The sequence below is a fragment of the Sinocyclocheilus rhinocerous genome, unplaced genomic scaffold (assembly GCF_001515625.1).
Source record: "Sinocyclocheilus rhinocerous isolate Xijiao unplaced genomic scaffold, SAMN03320098_v1.1 scaffold1402, whole genome shotgun sequence".
Taxonomy (NCBI): domain Eukaryota; kingdom Metazoa; phylum Chordata; class Actinopteri; order Cypriniformes; family Cyprinidae; genus Sinocyclocheilus; species Sinocyclocheilus rhinocerous.
In genome coordinates, this window is record NW_015640486.1 from 520,745 (window position 1) to 540,299 (window position 19,555).

Here is a 19,555-nt window from a genome sequence, read left to right on the forward strand (position 1 = left end):
CATCATCCACCTGAAATGAAGGAGTAATTCATACAGATCAAACAGACATCAAAGGAAGATGAGCAAGGATAACGGCTGACAGTGACTCAAACATGAAACGCTATCAGAGGAATTATGTTACAGATCACTGAAACAACGCTGCATTAGATTACTGATGTTTGGCTGCCACCGCCAGCACACATTCTTTTAATATTTCTGAAAGAAGTGTCTTTAATGCTGCATTTTATTGTTTCAAAATGCTGTACCAACAGAAATATTGTGAAATATTATTATAATTTACTCCATTACCATCTATTTACACAATTACTCAATTTTTTCAGGATAATTTGATAAATATAAAGTTCAAAAGAAAAGCATCTATTGGAAATTGATTTTTTTTGTAACAATGAAAATATCTTTACTGTCACTTTTTAGCAAGGTTTTTATTATTTATTTATTTTTTTTAACAAATGAGCATGTCAAATAATTAGCAGACGGTTTTGGCCGTCACAGCAGGTCACGTGTAATGTCAGCTACTCACTGAAATGTATTTTCCAAGAACTGTTTTTCTTCTTTCACCTGTACTCTGTAGAGTAATAACTCAAGATGTGTCCACACTCATTCACACCTGTCGCACATCACTGCCTTAACAATATACTGTGTGTGCGTGTGTGTGTGTGTATATATATATATATATATACAGGTATATATATATATATATACAGGTATATATATATATATATACAGGTATATATATATATATATACAGGTATATATATATATATATACAGGTATATATATATATATATACAGGTATATATATATATATATACAGGTATATATATATATATATACAGGTATATATATATATATATACAGGTATATATATATATATATACAGGTATATATATATATATATACAGGTATATATATATATATATACAGGTATATATATATATATATACAGGTATATATATATATATATACAGGTATATATATATATATATACAGGTATATATATATATATATACAGGTATATATATATATATATACAGGTATATATATATATATATACAGGTATATATATATATATATACAGGTATATATATATATATATACAGGTATATATATATATATATACAGGTATATATATATATATATACAGGTATATATATATATATATACAGGTATATATATATATATATACAGGTATATATATATATATATACAGGTATATATATATATATATACAGGTATATATATATATATATACAGGTATATATATATATATATACAGGTATATATATATATATATACAGGTATATATATATATATATACAGGTATATATATATATATATACAGGTATATATATATATATATACAGGTATATATATATATATATACAGGTATATATATATATATATACAGTATATATAGTGTGTGTGTATATATATAAAGTATATATATAGTGTGTGTGTGTGTGTGTGTATGGTGTGTGGTGTGTAGTGTAGTGTGTGTGTGTGTGTGGTGTGTAGTGTTTGTGTAGTGTGTGTGGTGTGTGGTGTGTAGTGTAGTGTGTGTGTGTGTGTGTGTGTCTGTGTTTAGCTGATGGGAATATGAGTGTGAGTCAGGCTTGTGCTGCTGGAGCTCTGGTTCTTGTTGAGTGTAATAGCGCGTCACACTAGGATTAGATGCAGAATTACTTCAGACCATCTGTTTGTGTGGTTTTTGGGAGCGAAAAAAAGCTCATTCATAACATAATTTAAAACGAGCAAATTGGAAGTAGTCCATAGGCTTTTGTTTTTGTCACATAACTATGGACAACCCTGTTACTTTATCATCGGCATTATTTCCCAGCAGTGCAACTTCATTAGACACAAAGTGAGTGCCTACTATATAGTCATCACTCGACAGAATATGGACACTTACACCTACACTTTAATGACATTGCTTTCTTTGCAGCTATAACAGCTTCCACTCTTCTGGACCAGCTTTCCACGTGATTTTGGGGCGTTTCGGTGTGTGTTTTGCACATTCATCCAGTAGATCATTTGTGAGGTCAGACACTGATGTTGGATGAGAAGACCTGGCTCTCAATCTCCGTTCCAGCTCAACCAAAGGTGTTTGATGGGGTTGAGGTCTTCTTCTACAGCAAACTCATCCAGCCTTTACGGAGCTTGCTTTATGTACTCAGTCATGCTGGAAGAGAAAAGGTCCTTCCCCAAACCGATCCCACAAAGGTGGAAGCACAGCATTGTCCAAAATGTCTTGATATGCTGAAGCATTTAGATTTCACTGGAAGTAAGGGGTCCAGCACAGCCCCACACCATTATCATTCATCCACCAAACTTACATTACTAATGGGTCTGATTGAAACAGATGAGTTCAATCATTAAGAGCTGTCTCCCAATACTTTGACAATATATGAACCCATGGTTTGGATGTTTTTGCCAGCGTGGCGCCCCATGCGCTGTATATTTTACATGCCCCACTTTTGCACCCATGTGTATATTCACAATAAAAATAATGAATATGATCGAACTGCCTATGATTCCCTGATATTTCCAAGTTTTCATTGACTGTGGGAAACCTTTACTATTAGTAATGTTCAGTTGTAATGTTTTCCCTGGGTTCCTCAACCTCACACTTTTCTTCATTTGAGGTCATTCACAAGGATGCATCACTCCTGAATTACACACAGCACCATCTAGAGGCTCAGAAAAAAAGTTTTTAGCTAAGAGTTTTCTCTTCAAACCTATCCACAAAGCTGCAGAGACAAGCTTTTACTAAGGAATAGAGAGAAGTCTTAAACTCAGAGTAAGAGCGCGGTGGATGATGTCAGCATGCTCATTAACTATGCACACAGTGATTGGCTGATAGTCTCTCTCAGAGATTTATTCATAGAAATATTGTAGAGCATGATATTATGATGCCATATTCAAATAAAGGTTTAAAAATAAAAATGTAAATAAAGATTTTAAAACGCAGGCTAAGTGTCACTAATTAAACAAGTATATGTTCAGATAATTGTCAGCCTCTTACATGTGTGCTTCTCTTAAACAATTAGTGGATATGCATATAAACAGCCTTTTAATTAACAGAGTAGAATAATCATGGCTGATAGTAAGACATACAAACGTAAAACAGCTAAAAGAACAGCTGTTAATTCTTGCTTCTTGTCCAGCTGCTTAATGAAAACAAGGACATAATCAAAGGAAAATCTGGAGTGGGGATAACCTCCAAAACCAAAGGCGATATCTTTATAAAAGCTCATTATCATCAAATATTTCTCAAATGTTTCTGTTCTGAGGCAGATTGCTGGAAACAGCTATTTTAGGATAGTTTGTGGCTTGGTCTTAGTGACTTAGGACTCCTCTTCATTACTCCTAACCTTTCACAGATTTAGGAACTAATTTTAGCACTAAAAACACTTTGTGAAATACTCCTAGAGCAAACATTTAGGACTGACACGCCCATTATTTTTAAGATTTCTCCTAAACCTGCGAGTTATGAGCTACTTGTAGCCTGAAGATGTTTTGTGAATACGGGTCCTGAACCAGTAATGATTCAAACACATCAAACACTATATAAAGAACTGAGGACTTCAGACACTCGCAAAACACTAAACACCTGAATGTTTTCAGCAGGCAACAAATCACTGACGTCTCTGAGCACAGATATTAGCACCACTATAATATGGCAATGTAACTCAAATCTGCATATTAGAAAAGATATCAAAGATTTGAGTTCCTCAGAAAACAAGGACGGCATGGGGTGGAGAGTGACGTCACTGCCTCGAATTCTGTTTGTTATTTCTAAGAAGGGGAAATATATTTGATGTTCAACGGCACAAATCAGCACTAATCGAGCACAAACAAATGACACCGGGTTTGTGCGATTTAGACGAACTGGGGTGGAGAGTGACGTCACAGCTCCCGAAAACATTCTGGTTATATATATCTAAGGAAGGAAAATAGATACAGCGTTTGTTTTAACGGCACAAATCAGCACAAACGTAGCACAAATTAATGGAATAGTTTTGGTGATTATTTATTTTTATGGGGTGCCAACTTCACGGATGTTTGGAATTGAGGTTCATCAGACCAGAGAATCTTGTTTCTCAGAGTTTGAGGGTACTTTAGCTGCTTTTTTGCAAATACCAAGTGTGTTTTCATGTGTCTTCACTGAGGAGAGGATTGAGTTTGGCCAGGTCGGTGGAGAGTTGCAGTGATGTTTGTCCTTCTGTCTCCACATATGATCATGGAGCTCAACTAGAGTGACCATCAGGCTCTTGGACACCAGTCTAGACAAGGCCCTTCTCCATCAGGAGGCCAGCTCTTGGAAGAGTCCTGGTTGTTTCAAACTTCTTCCATTAAGGGTAACAGAGACTACATGCTTCTGTGAACCTTCAATGAAGCAGATTTTTTTCTGAACTCTTCCCCAGATGTGTGGCTTGACGCAAACCTGTTTCTGAGCTCTACAGGTAGTTCTTTTGACCTCAGGGTTTGGTTTTTGCTCTGATATGCATTATCAGCTGTTAGACCTTTTATTAAGACGTGTGTGCCTTTCCAAATCATACCCATTCAATTGAATTTCGAAGTGTAGTGACATCTACAAGCAATATGAATGCTCCTGAGCTAAATTTCAACTGTCCCAGATAAGGGTGTGAATACTTACGCAATGGAATCATTTAAGTTTTTTTTATCTTTAATACATTTGCAAAGATGTTAAAAACCTGTTGTTTGCTTTGTCATTATGGTGTATTGAGTGTAGATTGATGTGGGAAAAAAAGTAATTTAAACCAGTTTAACATAAGGAGTTTAAATACTTTTGCAAGGCACTATATATATATATATACAGTATATACACATATATATATATGTGTGTGTGTGTGTGTGTGTTGTTTTAATTTTGATAATTCATTGTGCATTTTTGGTATGTTGTCACTGAAATGAATAAGGTCTATTACCTGTAATGCTCAGGTTTGGTTCCTCCACCTGTCGCACATACACATCTTAAGCCCTAAACACACTGCAGGATTTTAGCAATCCTATAAGATCACTGCATGTCACACTGTGCGACATGCATCTAATAAACATGGCTATGACGTGTGTGTAGACTGTACGATGAAGACATCTATTGACTCGTACACTGCGATGCACGTTTCTACAGAAGAATGAAACGTCATCAGCATGCGCTAGTGGTACACAAAGAGCATGATGAATCACACTTTAGCAGATGTAGTTTTTATGTGTGCTCAAAAAAGTGGAAGCGGTGAAAAAGGAAGGGATAAGAGCTTGAGGTAAGCAGTTTTATGTTTTAGCGCCATGTCATGTTGATTTCATGTCTCATTTTTATTGGTTGGTCAGTAAACGCGGGTCGTAGCAGCGAACACACACGATGATCACGCTGTATCGTAGGCTATCTTTGATCACAAGACCGTGATAACGGCCGTCTTTGAAGCTCTCTCACTGTACGACACAGGAGCACTGATTAATCGCCACGATCACAGAAATCACCACGATTGTTTCACGATGCCAGTCTTTCGTCTGGGATAGCTGGAAGTCCTGCAGTGTGTTTAGGGCTTTAAAAATTGACCGAATGTAGAAAAAGTTGCAAAACATAAAATGCATTCATTCTTTGGCCATTTAGCATGAGGAACTCACTTACAGAGTGGCGTTTGATGACTGGGGTCTGCGGCTCAGTTTGATCACTGATGATCAGCTGTTTTTGGTCAAAGCATGGCCACTAATAGCAATCTTTCGTTAGAAAGCCACGTTTCTAGCATTTGTAAAACTGCATTTTTCCATCTCAAAAATATATCTAAATTACGACCTATTCTCTCAATGTCTAATGCAGAAATGTTAATCCATGCGTTTATGAGCTCAAGGTTAGATTATTGTAATGCTTTATTGGGTGGTTGTTCTGCACGCTTAATAAACAAAAATTAATGCTGTTCAGTTGCTTTGACACAATCTGTATTGTTAAAAGCGCTATATAAATAAAGGTGACTTGACTTGACTTGACTAATGATGACATCACTATTCAGAATGAGTAGATGTTTCAGACCTGTGTAGAGTTTGTGATTATATAAAACCTGTGTTATGTTTGATCTCAACATTAGAGTGATTCGTGTTCTCTTGGGTGCAGTTTCATCCCTCACTTGCAACTCTGTATCACTTTCCCAAGGTCTTTTTCTAGACAAAGCTCTACATCACTCAGTTTAACTTCAAATACAAACTTATTGAACTTGAATCCAGTATTTTAGCTTTATATAACTTTATTATATCATAACTTTAATATGTTATGATATATTCAGTGTTATCATTGAGATGCCATTATAGTTTTTAGAAATACTTTGAACAGTTTTTATTATTTTTTTTTTACATTTTCAATTTTCATTTTAAATTTAATTAAAGTTTAAGTAATTTTGTGTTGTGTGTTTGCCATTTTTATTAGTTTTTTAATATGTATAGTTTTTTATTATTCATGTTTAGTTTCAGTTATTTCATTATTAACTTTCAGTTTTTGTTATTTTAGTACATCGTTAAACTAAATGAAAAGGAAAAATGTTGCCTCGCATTTTATTTCAGTTAATGTTTATTTTTGTTTCAATTAACTAAAATGCATTTGTACGGTTTCATCATTATAACCCTGGTTATATTAAATTATATTATGTTTGATGAAAGCCCAGACCAACTTTAATTGTTAAATTGATACAACAATTTTTAAATATAAGTCGATTATATTCAAAAAAGTCCTAAAACTGTTTACAGTGTATAGACAATTTAGTGTCTCAAATCAATCAATCAATCAATCAATCAATCAATCAATCAATCTCAGTGTCTCACAGGTACTGTACAAACTGCATATAGTGACTGTATAGTGACTGGTGTGTTGTATATGATACTGTACTGCACACAGTAATGTATAGTGCACACTTGAACACTGTCTCATGCATGTGTGTGAATGACAGCAGATGAGCACTCGTTTTGTCCACTAGAGGTCTCTGTGTGCTCAGCGGCTGTGAGTGTGTGTTATACAACGCCGCTCTGTTCTTCAGCTCATGCACGCTCATCTGACCACAGTTTATTGCTCTTAATTCAAGTAACGCAGTACCTGACTTCACTCTCTCGTATATGTCCTTCCAGCTCCTCCACGAACTTATCTCCCTTCATCCAGTAGATGATTGGCCGGGAATCTCCGCTGTAGCCGAAGAAAGCCCTGCAGTCCAGGACCAGACGCATGCCTGACCAACACAAGCACAACAGACAACCGTCAGCGTTAGACAGAAATACGCACACACACACTCTAAATGAAGAGATGTGGACACAGAAACGAGTGTTTACTGCTCTGCATCCTCAGCTCACGCTCCTCTTCTCATTGACCTGCTGCAGGAGTGATTGGGAAACTCTGAACAGCACTGCTTTATTTACTGCACCGATCCTCTGTTCTCACGTATGCTGATTATATGCAAATAATGTGTAAAAACCCTTCAGGGCTTTCAGCAGCATTAGCAGCACAGCAGTGAAGAGCTTCCTCTGCCTGCAATTACAGCTTTTAAGAGAGAGAAAGCGGCAGGAGATGCTAATGAACGACCGCAGTGGTTAGTGCTCAACACTTTATCCAGTTCGCTCCAGGAATCAGATCCAGAGCGGCTGAGGCTCACTGTCGACTTCAGCGCTGAAGGAACTGCAGAGGATTTCTCATGCATACACACATGCTTACAGTAGACATCAGGATCAACTCTGCATTTAATCTAAACCAGCTGTGTACTGCACATTTTACAATGTTCTCATTCATTTCAGTCTGAGAGAATCATATCCTCATCTAATGGTCAGAATGATCAAAATACTGCTTTAGTTCACTGTTCACTGAAGACGATCAAACAGAAAGCAGAAACTAAACAATGAACAGCTGAACACATCTCTTCCAGCCTAACAGTGATATCTGAGCATGTGTTTAATAGCTTTATTTAAGGTGTATGACTACGTTCAGAATGAAACATGCTCTGTCCTGAATTAGCCGCAGTGTTTCAGTCACAGATGAATCAAACTTTGTGTGAAACAGAAAAGCTCTGAGCCAAACTGATGAGCAGCTAGAAATGCTGATGTGTTTCATGAGCACTTTCCATATTTGTGTGAGGGTCCAAAAAGTCCCTCTCCAAAAAAGTCTCCAAATCTACACAGATCATGATGCTTTTAGATAAACTGATCTACTGAAAACAAAGAGACAGAAGTAATAGCAGTAAATACTGTGGTATTTGATCTGACACGGTGTTACGAACATGTCAGACTAGTCCAGTTCTGAACAAGTTATTAATGTTATTGATTTGAACATGCTTTTCTCTGAGCTCATCTCATATATCACTTATTTTCTCTCCGTTTGTAACATTATGGGCCTGTAGTGCACGAGAACAACAGCATAAACCACAAATATGAAACACAGTGTGCAATGTCTCACTTTTCTTAATAATAAGTGAAATGGTTTGTTTGAATGGTGTGTGAGTTTGAAGTGAGTGCATCTATTTGACATTATTGGTGTCTGACTGGTGGCAAACAGGAGGAGTGTTTGAGAAACTTGCTTTAAAATTCATTATTTGTATTGTATTGGTTGAGGGATTTGTCTTTAAAGAATAGTTCATCCAACAATGAACGTGCTCACTGTGTCACAGCCATCAGCTGGTGTGCCTATGACCGCCACCGGAGGGCACTCTTCCCGGACCACTGCCTGTGTTCTTCTGGACTTCAGTTCCCATCACCCTTGCACAGACTATCATGCTGCACTGCCTTCAGCTGTTTGTCATTTAACTATTTAGCTCACCCTGATATATACCATGTTCACTCTGTCTTCTGTGTGTTTATTTGCTGGTGTTGTCTTCTGGATTACCTTGTTCTTGCGCTTTTTTCTTTTGCCCTGTTTCTGGATCTTTGTCTGGATTACTCATTAAAACTGCACTTGGATTTTATGTAGTCCCAGAGTGTTCCGTGATATCCTCAGGTCATCCGAGATCAGGATGAGTTTGTTTCTTCATCAGGTTTATAGAAATGTAGCATTGCATCAGTGTCTCAGCAATGGATGTTCTGCAGTGAATGGGTGCCGTCAGAATGAGAGTCCAGTCTTATTTTGGATTATAAACTCATATTTTAGCTGGAAGTGACAGTTAAAATGTCTTAATGCTGGATTAGTTTCAGTTTTTGTCTTCTCCAAATGTTAACTGATGGACTGGAGTGCTGTGGATTACTTGTGGATTATTGTGATGTTTTTATCAGCTGTTTGGACTCTCATTCTGACGGCACCCATTCACTGCAGAGCATCCATTGCTGAGACACTGATGCAGTGCTGCATTTCTACAAACCTGATGAAGAAACAAACTCATCCTGATCTCTGATGATGGCCCGAGTGTGAGTGCATTTTCATGTTTGGGTGAAATACTCCTTTAACTCTTCACATGCTGGCATGAATGATATTTCAAATCATATCTAGGAGGGACTGTATGTAGGGAGCAGAGCAGAAACAACACCATAGCGAACAACCAGAACAACTTACAGCAGCAGCAAAACACACATTTACATTCTAAATGGGGACATTCCATAGGTGATGGAAAATATGGTTACGTAGATGCACGCTCACACACACACACACACACACACGCTCACACACACACACACACACACGCTCACACACCTATACACACACACACACACTCGCACACGCGCACACACACACACACTATACACACACACACAGCCTTCGAACACTTTAGCAATGCCCTGACAGCACCAGAAACACTCCAGCATTGTCCCGTCGCGTTCAGCACTTACATTATCCACAGAAAAGCTAACACTTGCTTTGTGTTATTTGGTTTGGTGCAGAAATGGCACAGTTCACCTCCAAACTCTCAGAAGTTGTGAGCATGTGGTCTGGTTTAGGGAGCCGGTCAGTCCATCTGCGCTATGAGCACAGGTGATGTGGCTGCTGTGACCCGAGGTGAGCATCACTGTCACGAGCAGGAGGCAGAGCGAGAGAGAAGAGAGACACTGCTCAAAGAACAGGCCTGGACCTACTGGACTGATTTACAACGATCAACATTCACCACGTGACCAGTTTTACCATGCACTTTTCTTTTTCATCTGATTTTGGGTAAAATCTCTTGACATGTGTCAGTCGGATCAAATAACGAGTCCAGATTGGCAGAATGATTCGTTACTCTGTGGTTGATCAGCTGCAGTCATTAATCCAGGTCTTCTGTACAGAAACTCATGTCATCTCTTCTGTGCTCTGGCTCTGTGAAGCAGATGCTGCCTTACTCCTGTAAATGTCACTAGGACAGAATATGTACAGATAATTTCATTGTGCAACAGACACTTCTGACCGACGCTTTAATTGCACCTCCAGCAAATGGACTTCTCGTGGAGCGCCTGCAGATCTCTAGCGCTAAAAGGAGTCGTCTTGCATGCAGTTCACTTACTGAGAAACAGTTGACATTTCAAGGACTCAAAGTCCATTTGCTGTGCTGTCAGCGCGCGGAGTAATGCGTTATAATTTAGCGGGAGCTGACAGATTAAATATGAGAAAATCTCCAGCTATTTTGCTCCTGACAACAGCCCGAGGTCGGACGAGGAGCGTCACAAACACATCCAGACAGGAGTAAACACTTTGAAAAGAAAGAGGGGGAGTTTGACAGGAACAGAGACTTGTGTGAGTGTGTTATATATGCACTGGACTGATTGTGTCAGAGGAGTACAGTAACAAACGCTGCAGAGCTCAAATCAGCGGTTAGTGTTATACTGTGCGCTTACACGGTCCACTTCAGACACTCTTCTAACTATAAGTAACTTTGCAACTACATGTCAACTAACTCTCAGAGTAGACTGTAACAGTAGCTTAGGTTTAGTAGAATAGGTTGACATATACTTGCAAAGATTCTCATAGTATGTAGTCTGCCTCAGATCTGAGCCAGATTGAGATCTTATAAAGCAGCACAGTGCTGCTGTCTTCTGTCTGGAAAGGCCTGTGCATTGAACTTACAGGCCAGATTTATTCAACAGGGCAAATAAGTCATTAGTAAATCCTGACAGTAGTTTTTTACTGCCAAAAGAGGGTTGCGTTGGCACAAGCTGTGAGTAAATCTGGCCCATAATGCCTTAAAACACTGTCTAGGTAGACAGCTCACTATGATCTGGAGCTAAAAACTGGCTGAATATTTTGGCATTGTTTATCAGATATAGCTCTTTTACATGGGAACCGCACACTATTTCAGTGTGTGTCTGAATTTTGTTGTGTTTTGCACAATTGAGGGAAAAAAGGCAAACAATGTTGTGTTTTGTTGCGCTTCACTGCTACTAGTAGCTTGTTACTGGATACAACACTGATGTGAATGAGTTCAAGCAGATAGGTTCACTAAACATATACTGAAACTCATTCAAGAGGTATTTATCAGATGAATGCAAATGTAATGTTGGCAATATTTTCTTCCCTTCCAAACGGCTTGGTTTGCTGCTTCTGTTGGTCCTGCAGAGATCTCGCAGCAACATGGAATATATTCCTTGTTCATGCAATCATTAAAATTAATCAAATGCATTTTACAGCACCAGAGACCATTTCCACTTGCACGATAATTACATTGCCACATTCGCAGCATCCTCTCCTAATTGTCCATTTGCTAAGCATTGCTAAACATGTAGGGCAAATAAACCTGCAGCAGCAGCTGGATATTTATGAGAGATGTTTACATGCTGCTGATGGAAGTTTGCTTATAAGCCAAGCATATTCACCCTTTTGTCATATTCTTCCTTTTATATATACAGTGTATATACAGTATATATATATATATATAAAGATGAGCTCAAAGCTGCCAGAGACGGACTACATGCTACAAAACCCTCATGTTGATTTCATGCACTCTGTCAGTCGAGGACATGAGCATGTTAGCAGTTTTATTTCTGCCAAGTTCATCACGCATGACTGCGGCAGAACACTTCTATGAAGGAAAAGGGCATGTGTTTTGTGTGCTTGATGTGGATGTGTGTCTGTATATGGGACTCACCGAGTTGGACGTCTATGACGCTGGCCCGTCTCTCTGACGGGAACAGCACTTTTGGTGGTCTGGTCGTAAGAAGTGCTGCAAAACAATAAACACACATTAGCAATATTGCACTGAATGAAACATTCATCTCAATAACTCAAAACTGCTTCATCTTTGCTGTCTAGCCATTTAAATTACATTCATACAGATGCTTTTTCCCAAAGCGGTTTACGACCTTATTTACATTATACGGGTTAAGTTTGTCATTTTTCCTTGTCAGTTTAGGCCTCACTGACCGTCTCTACCTTCTCTAGCGTGAAGCTCTCAGCACGTTTCAGTGTGCAGCTAATGCAGCTACTAAATAGGGTCCATACTCTGCATTTAAAGTCACCAAGAAACTAAGCAGAGGCAGATGTTTCTTCTTTATTGTGATGTACGTCTGAGTGTAACGATGGCTCAAAAAGAAACACATGTAGGGCGGGACTTGGTTCTGTGCTGTTGTTGATTGGATGTTGAGATGTGGGCGTGGCTCTCAAACATGTATGCAGATGAGTGTGAGTTTGCAGGGGCGGAGCTTAATAACACTAAATGACAGGAGATCACAGAGAGAAGCCTGGTGTTTCACTGGAAGATCCAGTTATGGTGTTTACATTCATATCAGTTATTCACATTAATATCTATAACATGCATTATACATTTTAATTTCATGCCTCTTCAGTGTTTACAAATATCAGTTTGTGTGCTCCGTAGGAATTCAATTTGTCACAGATTTGCCGTTTCTGGCACCATGCTTTACCGGCTGACCAACAGGACATAAAATAATTATTTAAGACAAAGTGCACAACTATACACCTGCATTAGACATACACATGCTGAATGAACAGAGAATGCAAGTTAGTTTCTTTGTAAACACTGAATACAAAACAGATAAATGTAAAAAAAAAACACAAAATGATAATGTTTCAATTCAGTAGACATATAATCTCTTTGTTTTTGCTATTACAGCATTCCAGCATGTGAGCATCTGTTGAAGTGCATCAAATGACCGTCTGCCATTAACTGATGTACTGCATGTGTTGGTGAAGGTGATTTTTAACACTACCACACCAAGTCTGGATCTCCTCAGATCACGTTATTGAAAACTGTGCTCAGTGTCAATGTTTACTTGGTCACACTTTATTTTAAGGTCCAGTTATCACTATTAACAAACCATTAACTATGACTTTTGCCTCAACAAACTCTAACTTGCTGCTCATTACTAGTTAGTGCGGTAGTTATTAAGTTTAGGTACTGGGCAGTATTACGGATGTATAATACGTTCATGCAGAATATGTGCTTTATAAGCACTAATAAACAGCCAATATGTTAATAATAAGCAATTAGTTAATAGTGCGAATTGGTCCTTATACTAAAGTGTTACCATTTACTTATTGTTTGTTGACAAACATAGAGGCGTTCTGTCAGTGATGCAGATATCCAGAGCTCTTCACACACTCCTCTGACTGAAGAAACGCACAGAAGAGCTTGTGTGTGCATGCGTGTGTGTGTGTGTGTGTGTGTGTGTGTGAGTGAGTGATTGTGTGTGTGTGTGTGTGTGTGTGTGTGTGTGTGTGAGTGAGTGTCTGATTGTGTGTGTGTGTGAGTGTGTGTGTGTGAGTGTCTGATTGTGTGTGTGTGTGTGCGTGCGTGTGTATGCAGAACGAAACAGAAACACATTACATTCTTTAAAGATTCCATGAACAAAACTATTCATTGTATAAGAAAATATGACCCAGATTATATTAAATACAGAATCACTTGTAATGAAGAAAAACATGGTTAGTGTTTAGCTTGCTACTGAGAACATAATCATCAATATCACTGCAAAACACTCACATACAACCATATACTGTACTAATAGCAAATCTCAGTCTGGTTGAACTGCTTTGAAACAATGCGTATTGTGAAAAGTCTTTGAGAAATAAAATGAACACAGACATTAACCAAGTGCTTAGTACACTGGAATATGTATATGTTTCAGTGTTTTTGCATGATTGTGTTACTGTGCTGGATCTAAACCTGAATCGCTGCCGTATGCTGTCCTCCACTGAGCAAATGATCAGGACAGACCAGCTCAGTTTCTCAAGGAGAGTTTGGCTTCACTGTATAAACACTTATGGTTTTGATATAGTCTTGTGTCTATCTGTCCTCCTTTAGCAGCTGCCATTAGCCTCTTACGTTCTCTTTTCTCCTGTTCCAGCTATAGGTAAAACTAGTCTAACTGAATGCCTTGGTCTAGATATAAAGCAGCTAACCTGCTATCCTCAGGGGTGACGCCAGATCCGACTGACGTGTAACAGAGCGGAATCTCTCTGGACAGCTCTATGAGTAAAGCAAAGTCATCTGGACTCTATGAGACACTACCAGACAAGCGACAGTACTAAAGCACACTAAAGAGCAATCCTTCGTTATATTTTCTCAGAGTCAGAATCAATGGCGTGTTCTGTCCGAGGCGTTTGATGTCCTCCTCTCACTTCTGCTGCATGACAAACCACTGACAGAGTCCACCATTCAACCTGATTACATCACAGCATCCCAAAATCCATTTTGTGGCTCTTTAATGACAGATCACTGTATTGCCTCAGTTAAAGCGGCATGTGAACCAATCGTCTTTTCATATTTACTTAAAGCACGAAATGAACATGAATGAACATCAGAATGTATTTTATTTCAACCGCGGAACACAATATTTTCCAAGCTTAAGTCCACCGAAGTTAATCTACTCTCCTGTCTGATTTGTGGTTGGGCTCCTGAGTTTGCGCACATCAATATAGCATATTTTTTGTCACACTGTACAACAATAATTACTGTTTTTGCATTATTGTTTAGGGTTGGGGTAGGTGTAGGCGTTAATAAAACACAATCTAATAGGTAAAAAATGTAATTTATTGTTAGTTTGCGGCCGTAGCTGTCGGACAAGATGACGGGTTCGGCGTTATGATTGGTCAGATCACCTGTCAATCAAGCTCTTTGTGAACGGTCAGGTGGTCTCTAAAATAAAGTGTTTCAGTTTTACTTAGTCTATTAAAAAAGTCTATTACTTAGAGACTTGTGTACTTGCATACTCAGTACTTCATCTATTTAATTATTAATTTTATGTTTTTTAAGAAAAATGTGAAAAGGGGGAAGTGTAAGGGTCAGGCTGAACTTGTTTGGATTAATGTACACAAAAAAATACATTATAAAGTGTAATTATCTATAAAGGGAGAAAACAGAGGCAGATTCTGCAGCAACAGCACTCTTTACTCTCACACGTGCAAAACAGATTCGATGTTAATATTCAAATGTTCTATATTCAAAGACTGATTATGAAATCATTAATTAAATGATAAAATACACTTTATGGGCTTATTCTCAATTTATTTATCAATGCTTTGCTGCTTATGTGAGTTGTGTTGGTTTGGTTTTGCTGAACTGAGTGTGGAACTTCTTCTTCTTATAGTTTGTGTTGCACTGAATTTGCATTTCATTCCACTTTCAGTGTGAATAGATCATTCATGTGCAGACTGCATCTCATCGTACTTTCTGTTTAAATAGTTCATACTAAACAAAGAGTGAGAAGGAAGATGGATTCCACTCGAAGCGAAAGCAAACCCAGTATGACGAGGTGTTAGTGTTTGCTCTGGTAATGTGCTGACATTTAATGCTGCTTAACTACAGGAACATGTTCATCAGTCGTCCTCAGGCAGAGCTTAAAAGAGAGTTTAAAGATCTGAGAGTCTTCGCCTGCGGTTTGAAAAAGAGGGAACAAATCTCCTCTGTACTGAGAGTTGCTCAAACGCTCAGAGTGTCAGGCAGCTGATAGCAACTAAGAGTCATACACAAGACTAACTATTGATCTGTGCTTCAGGACTGCAGAAAGTGCATGGAGGATCTGGAAATGCCATCACAGCAGTGACAGTGGATCTGTGTCTCTCGTTCTCAAGCGAGCACCAGCTGTCCTCAGGGTCCGGATCCGTCGTGACACCTGACCCAGCGCATCTGGACCCATCACACGAGGACATCGTGCCCCTTCATTCACATTCACACTTTCACCACTTCTGCTTCAGTATAACTCTTCCACTCGGCCCAACTTTCCATTTCCACGCTTCCCGTGACACAGACACGGTCATGCAAACGCCTACCAGTAGTGAGATGCATTGATTTGTATCACTGTACAAATACACAGCTTTATAAATCCAACATTAAAGCAACTGGTAATAATAACATACAGGACAGATTTGCTTCCTGTATATTAAGTGGGTGACTTCTCATTATGCAGTGAAAAATGTCGGCATGATCCATTAAACACTTTATGCATAATTGAGTTTTTTACATGGATTTCAGTACAAAAGAGAAGTGTGTGGAAATGAGGCCAATCAAGAGTCACTGCACCGCACTAATCCAGTTAGTCTAGTGTGGAGTTAGTGAGGCTGACACGAAACCAAGTTGTCTTCTCTTTAAGTAGCAATAATAATGTAAAAACAAGTTTGTTTGTTTTTTGGTCCTGTGAACTGCATTTCAAAATTTGACTTACAGTTAGTAAATAGATCTGTACTATAATGATCAAATATAGACCTAAAATGTTAATGTAGTGCTAGTTATTTGTCTTGAATTGATTAGTTTTTACATTGATTATGGAAAAAAATGCTAGTTGTTGATCAGCTAATAGTGAACTCCCGTATTTAACTGGCTGCTATTACTTACTAATTAATTGAGATTGTTGTCAGTTAATGGTAGTTTCCGGGATGTTAATATTGTGTTACTCATTTGTTCCTGTATAGTTATTCATTAATGATGATAACAAGTGCTGCCCTCAAGACTAAATCTAGACCTCTTTAACAAATCCCTTTCTTGCAGACATGCGGAAATATCTTGCATTAACTGTTGTAGTTCTCATGTATAGGCTATATTTGTATAGGATGCTATTACGTCACACTGTCACACATCTCTGTTAACAAGTGATGTATATGTCACAGGTTAATGAGGGATTTTGTTTCACGAGAAAAGTAAGCTGGGAGCCTGCACTTCTGCACACATTATGCAAGTAATGGACAATTACAGATCTAAGGAAATGCTTCAGAGTCAGTAAAATGTCTCAGGTTACGAGTGCAACCACGGTTCCCTGAAAAGGGAACGAGACGCTGCATTGGAAGTAGCGCCGCTATGGGAATGCTTCTGCATAATTGCTTCTTGAAGCATTTGAAACCAGTCCAATAGCATGGCGTCATCACACAACAGATGACATCCTAATCAGGAAGCTCTATAAATAGCACGCAGACCCAACAATGTCAACTTCTTGTTCTCATCTTGTAGGAAGACCACTGACAATAACACTTCTGAAGCAGCCACACTCCTTACTGAATGATCTGTGACAGCCATAGGCGAAGGCTGTCCAGATGCTTCATATGCAAGAGAGATTGCTCATTCTCTGCTTGGATGCTGGGGCTCCTCATCTCACGGACCCAAAGCACACAAACAACTGATCAGCTTTGTGTCACAGCTCTGTGAATGTAAGCATCTGAATGACCTAACTGGGCACAGCAGATTTAGCTTTTCCTGGTCGTGCCACATTAGTGAGGACCTTAGGAACATACTCCGGACTAGGGTGTAGAAAGACTTTCATGAAACCAGGTGCAAAGTCTAAGCATGATGGGGCAACCGACAGGGCCTAAAGGTCTCCCACTCTCTTAAGAGACGTTACTAAGTTACTAAGATCCTGCAGGAACTCCAGCACTGTACTGTACACTGTTCTGCAACATGAAGGGAAAATACTCCACTTGAGGGAGCACGATTTCCTCGTGGAGGGAGCTCTGGAGTGAAGTATGGTCTCAACAACCTCAGTTGAGAGACTGGAATCTATGAATGGGGCCCCTCAGGGGCCAAACCCTTAGTTTCTGAGGTGACAGCATCCCTGAAGAGGCCAGGAGGGGAAAGTGGGGCATCCAACAAAAAGGACTTGTCCTTTTCCTTAATATTGGACAAGTTTAGCAAGAGACCATCAGGGCTGCCAGAGAACAGCTGATGGCTCTGGCCGTCTCCGTGGTGGCCCAGCACAGCTCTTAAACTGCATCTGGGCCTACTCCCTAGTCCTCATCTAGGTCTCAAAGCCATCGTGTTCAGGCATGCACCAGCTTGACCTGTTGCTCTATAAGCTTTACCCACCAAGGCTGAAGCTGTTCTCCATGGCTTGGTGGGTAATGATGGGGCCTCAAGGGACAATGCCGTATCCAGTGTTGTGCAAGTTACTTCCAAACTGTAATACATTATAGATTACTTGTTACCGTTATTTAAAAGTAATTCCTTACCTTACAATATTACTGTCTCAGAATTGTAATGCGTTACATGACTACTGTATTACTTTTGAGTTACTTTCACCAAAATAACTACAGAAGTAGAACTTAACATTCTAAAATGACAAAAATGTACTGCAGAGCATTTAACATCCAGTAGAGGGCGATATGGTGTAGCATAATAACTGTGGGCTATCCAGGCTACTACCAATGTAGCTTATAATGGACCTTTTTTAAATTTGCGGGTTACTCAGCAGCGGAAGTCGTCATAGTTGGGTTAACTTGAAGAGCAGTGAATGGGAGAGTACCACAAATATATTTTTTGCATTCCCATTTGCTCAAATAGCAAAAGAAAAACTCCACGATAGTGTTTTCGTGACTTTCAATAAAAGGGAAAAAATGAGAGAGACTGATACTCCCAGAGACGCTTCATTAGAAACACCCTCGCATTAGTGTTAACTGTTTTTTTGTAATTTGATGCAAAGGTGATATAATACAAATAATAGTGTTATAAATGTACATACATTTTTTTAAAACTACAAATATGAAAAACTTTCGAGGATTTACGATGCTGATAACCGTTGATCACAGTCTTGTGAAAAGGGTCCATTGGCAAAGTGAAGGCTCAAGACAATGCAAGAAAGGATGACAGCCAGAATCACAAACGATCCAAGTCTGTTAAAAGTATGGTAGCGGTAAAGTGATTATCTGGTAATATCTGTGAATAGCTTGGGTCTATTCATATTAGACACAACAGGACTATATGTAAACTCTAATGCCATGACAAGATGCGCATACGTCCATCTCGCGCATGCACAGTCTTTTGCCATCTTCACCCATTAGCCGCTTTTCCACTGGCCAGTGCAAGTCGGGGCTTACAGCGAGCTGGGCGGGGCTAATAGCCTCGGACCTCGAGCACAGAGGCTGAAATCATGCCCCGTTTCCACTGCTGTAAAACCCACCCTAAACACGCCTTCACTGGACTACGTCACAATACAAAGTTCCAGCAGCGAGAGGGAGATGAATGAAATAAATCGCTAAACAAATATATCAGAAGCTGTCGTTTAGTCTTTATTTACAAACTTGGACACCACACGCGGCTATTGACTGACCACGAACAGGAAATAGAACTTACTTGCGTCATTTTTGATTCGTTAATGTCTCGCGGTCTTGCTGGTTTTTTTTGTCTTTTTCTTTGAACAATTACATTTTGGGCTAAAAGTGTGTTGTAACGCA

General features: G+C 38.9%; 1 protein-coding gene across 1 annotated transcript in view; it reads right to left on the reverse strand.

Annotated features, from left to right (window-relative positions):
* The window catches only part of il1rapl2 (interleukin 1 receptor accessory protein-like 2), a 201,675-nt gene that overhangs the window by 12,116 nt on the left and 170,004 nt on the right, over positions 1-19,555 (reverse strand). Inside the window, exons 6-7 of the mRNA XM_016569340.1 lie at positions 12,030-12,104; positions 7,100-7,229 (exon numbers count right to left, since the gene is read on the reverse strand). Of these exons, the coding sequence (XP_016424826.1) occupies positions 7,100-7,229; positions 12,030-12,104 (205 nt within the window). The remainder of the gene's footprint in view (positions 1-7,099; positions 7,230-12,029; positions 12,105-19,555) is intronic.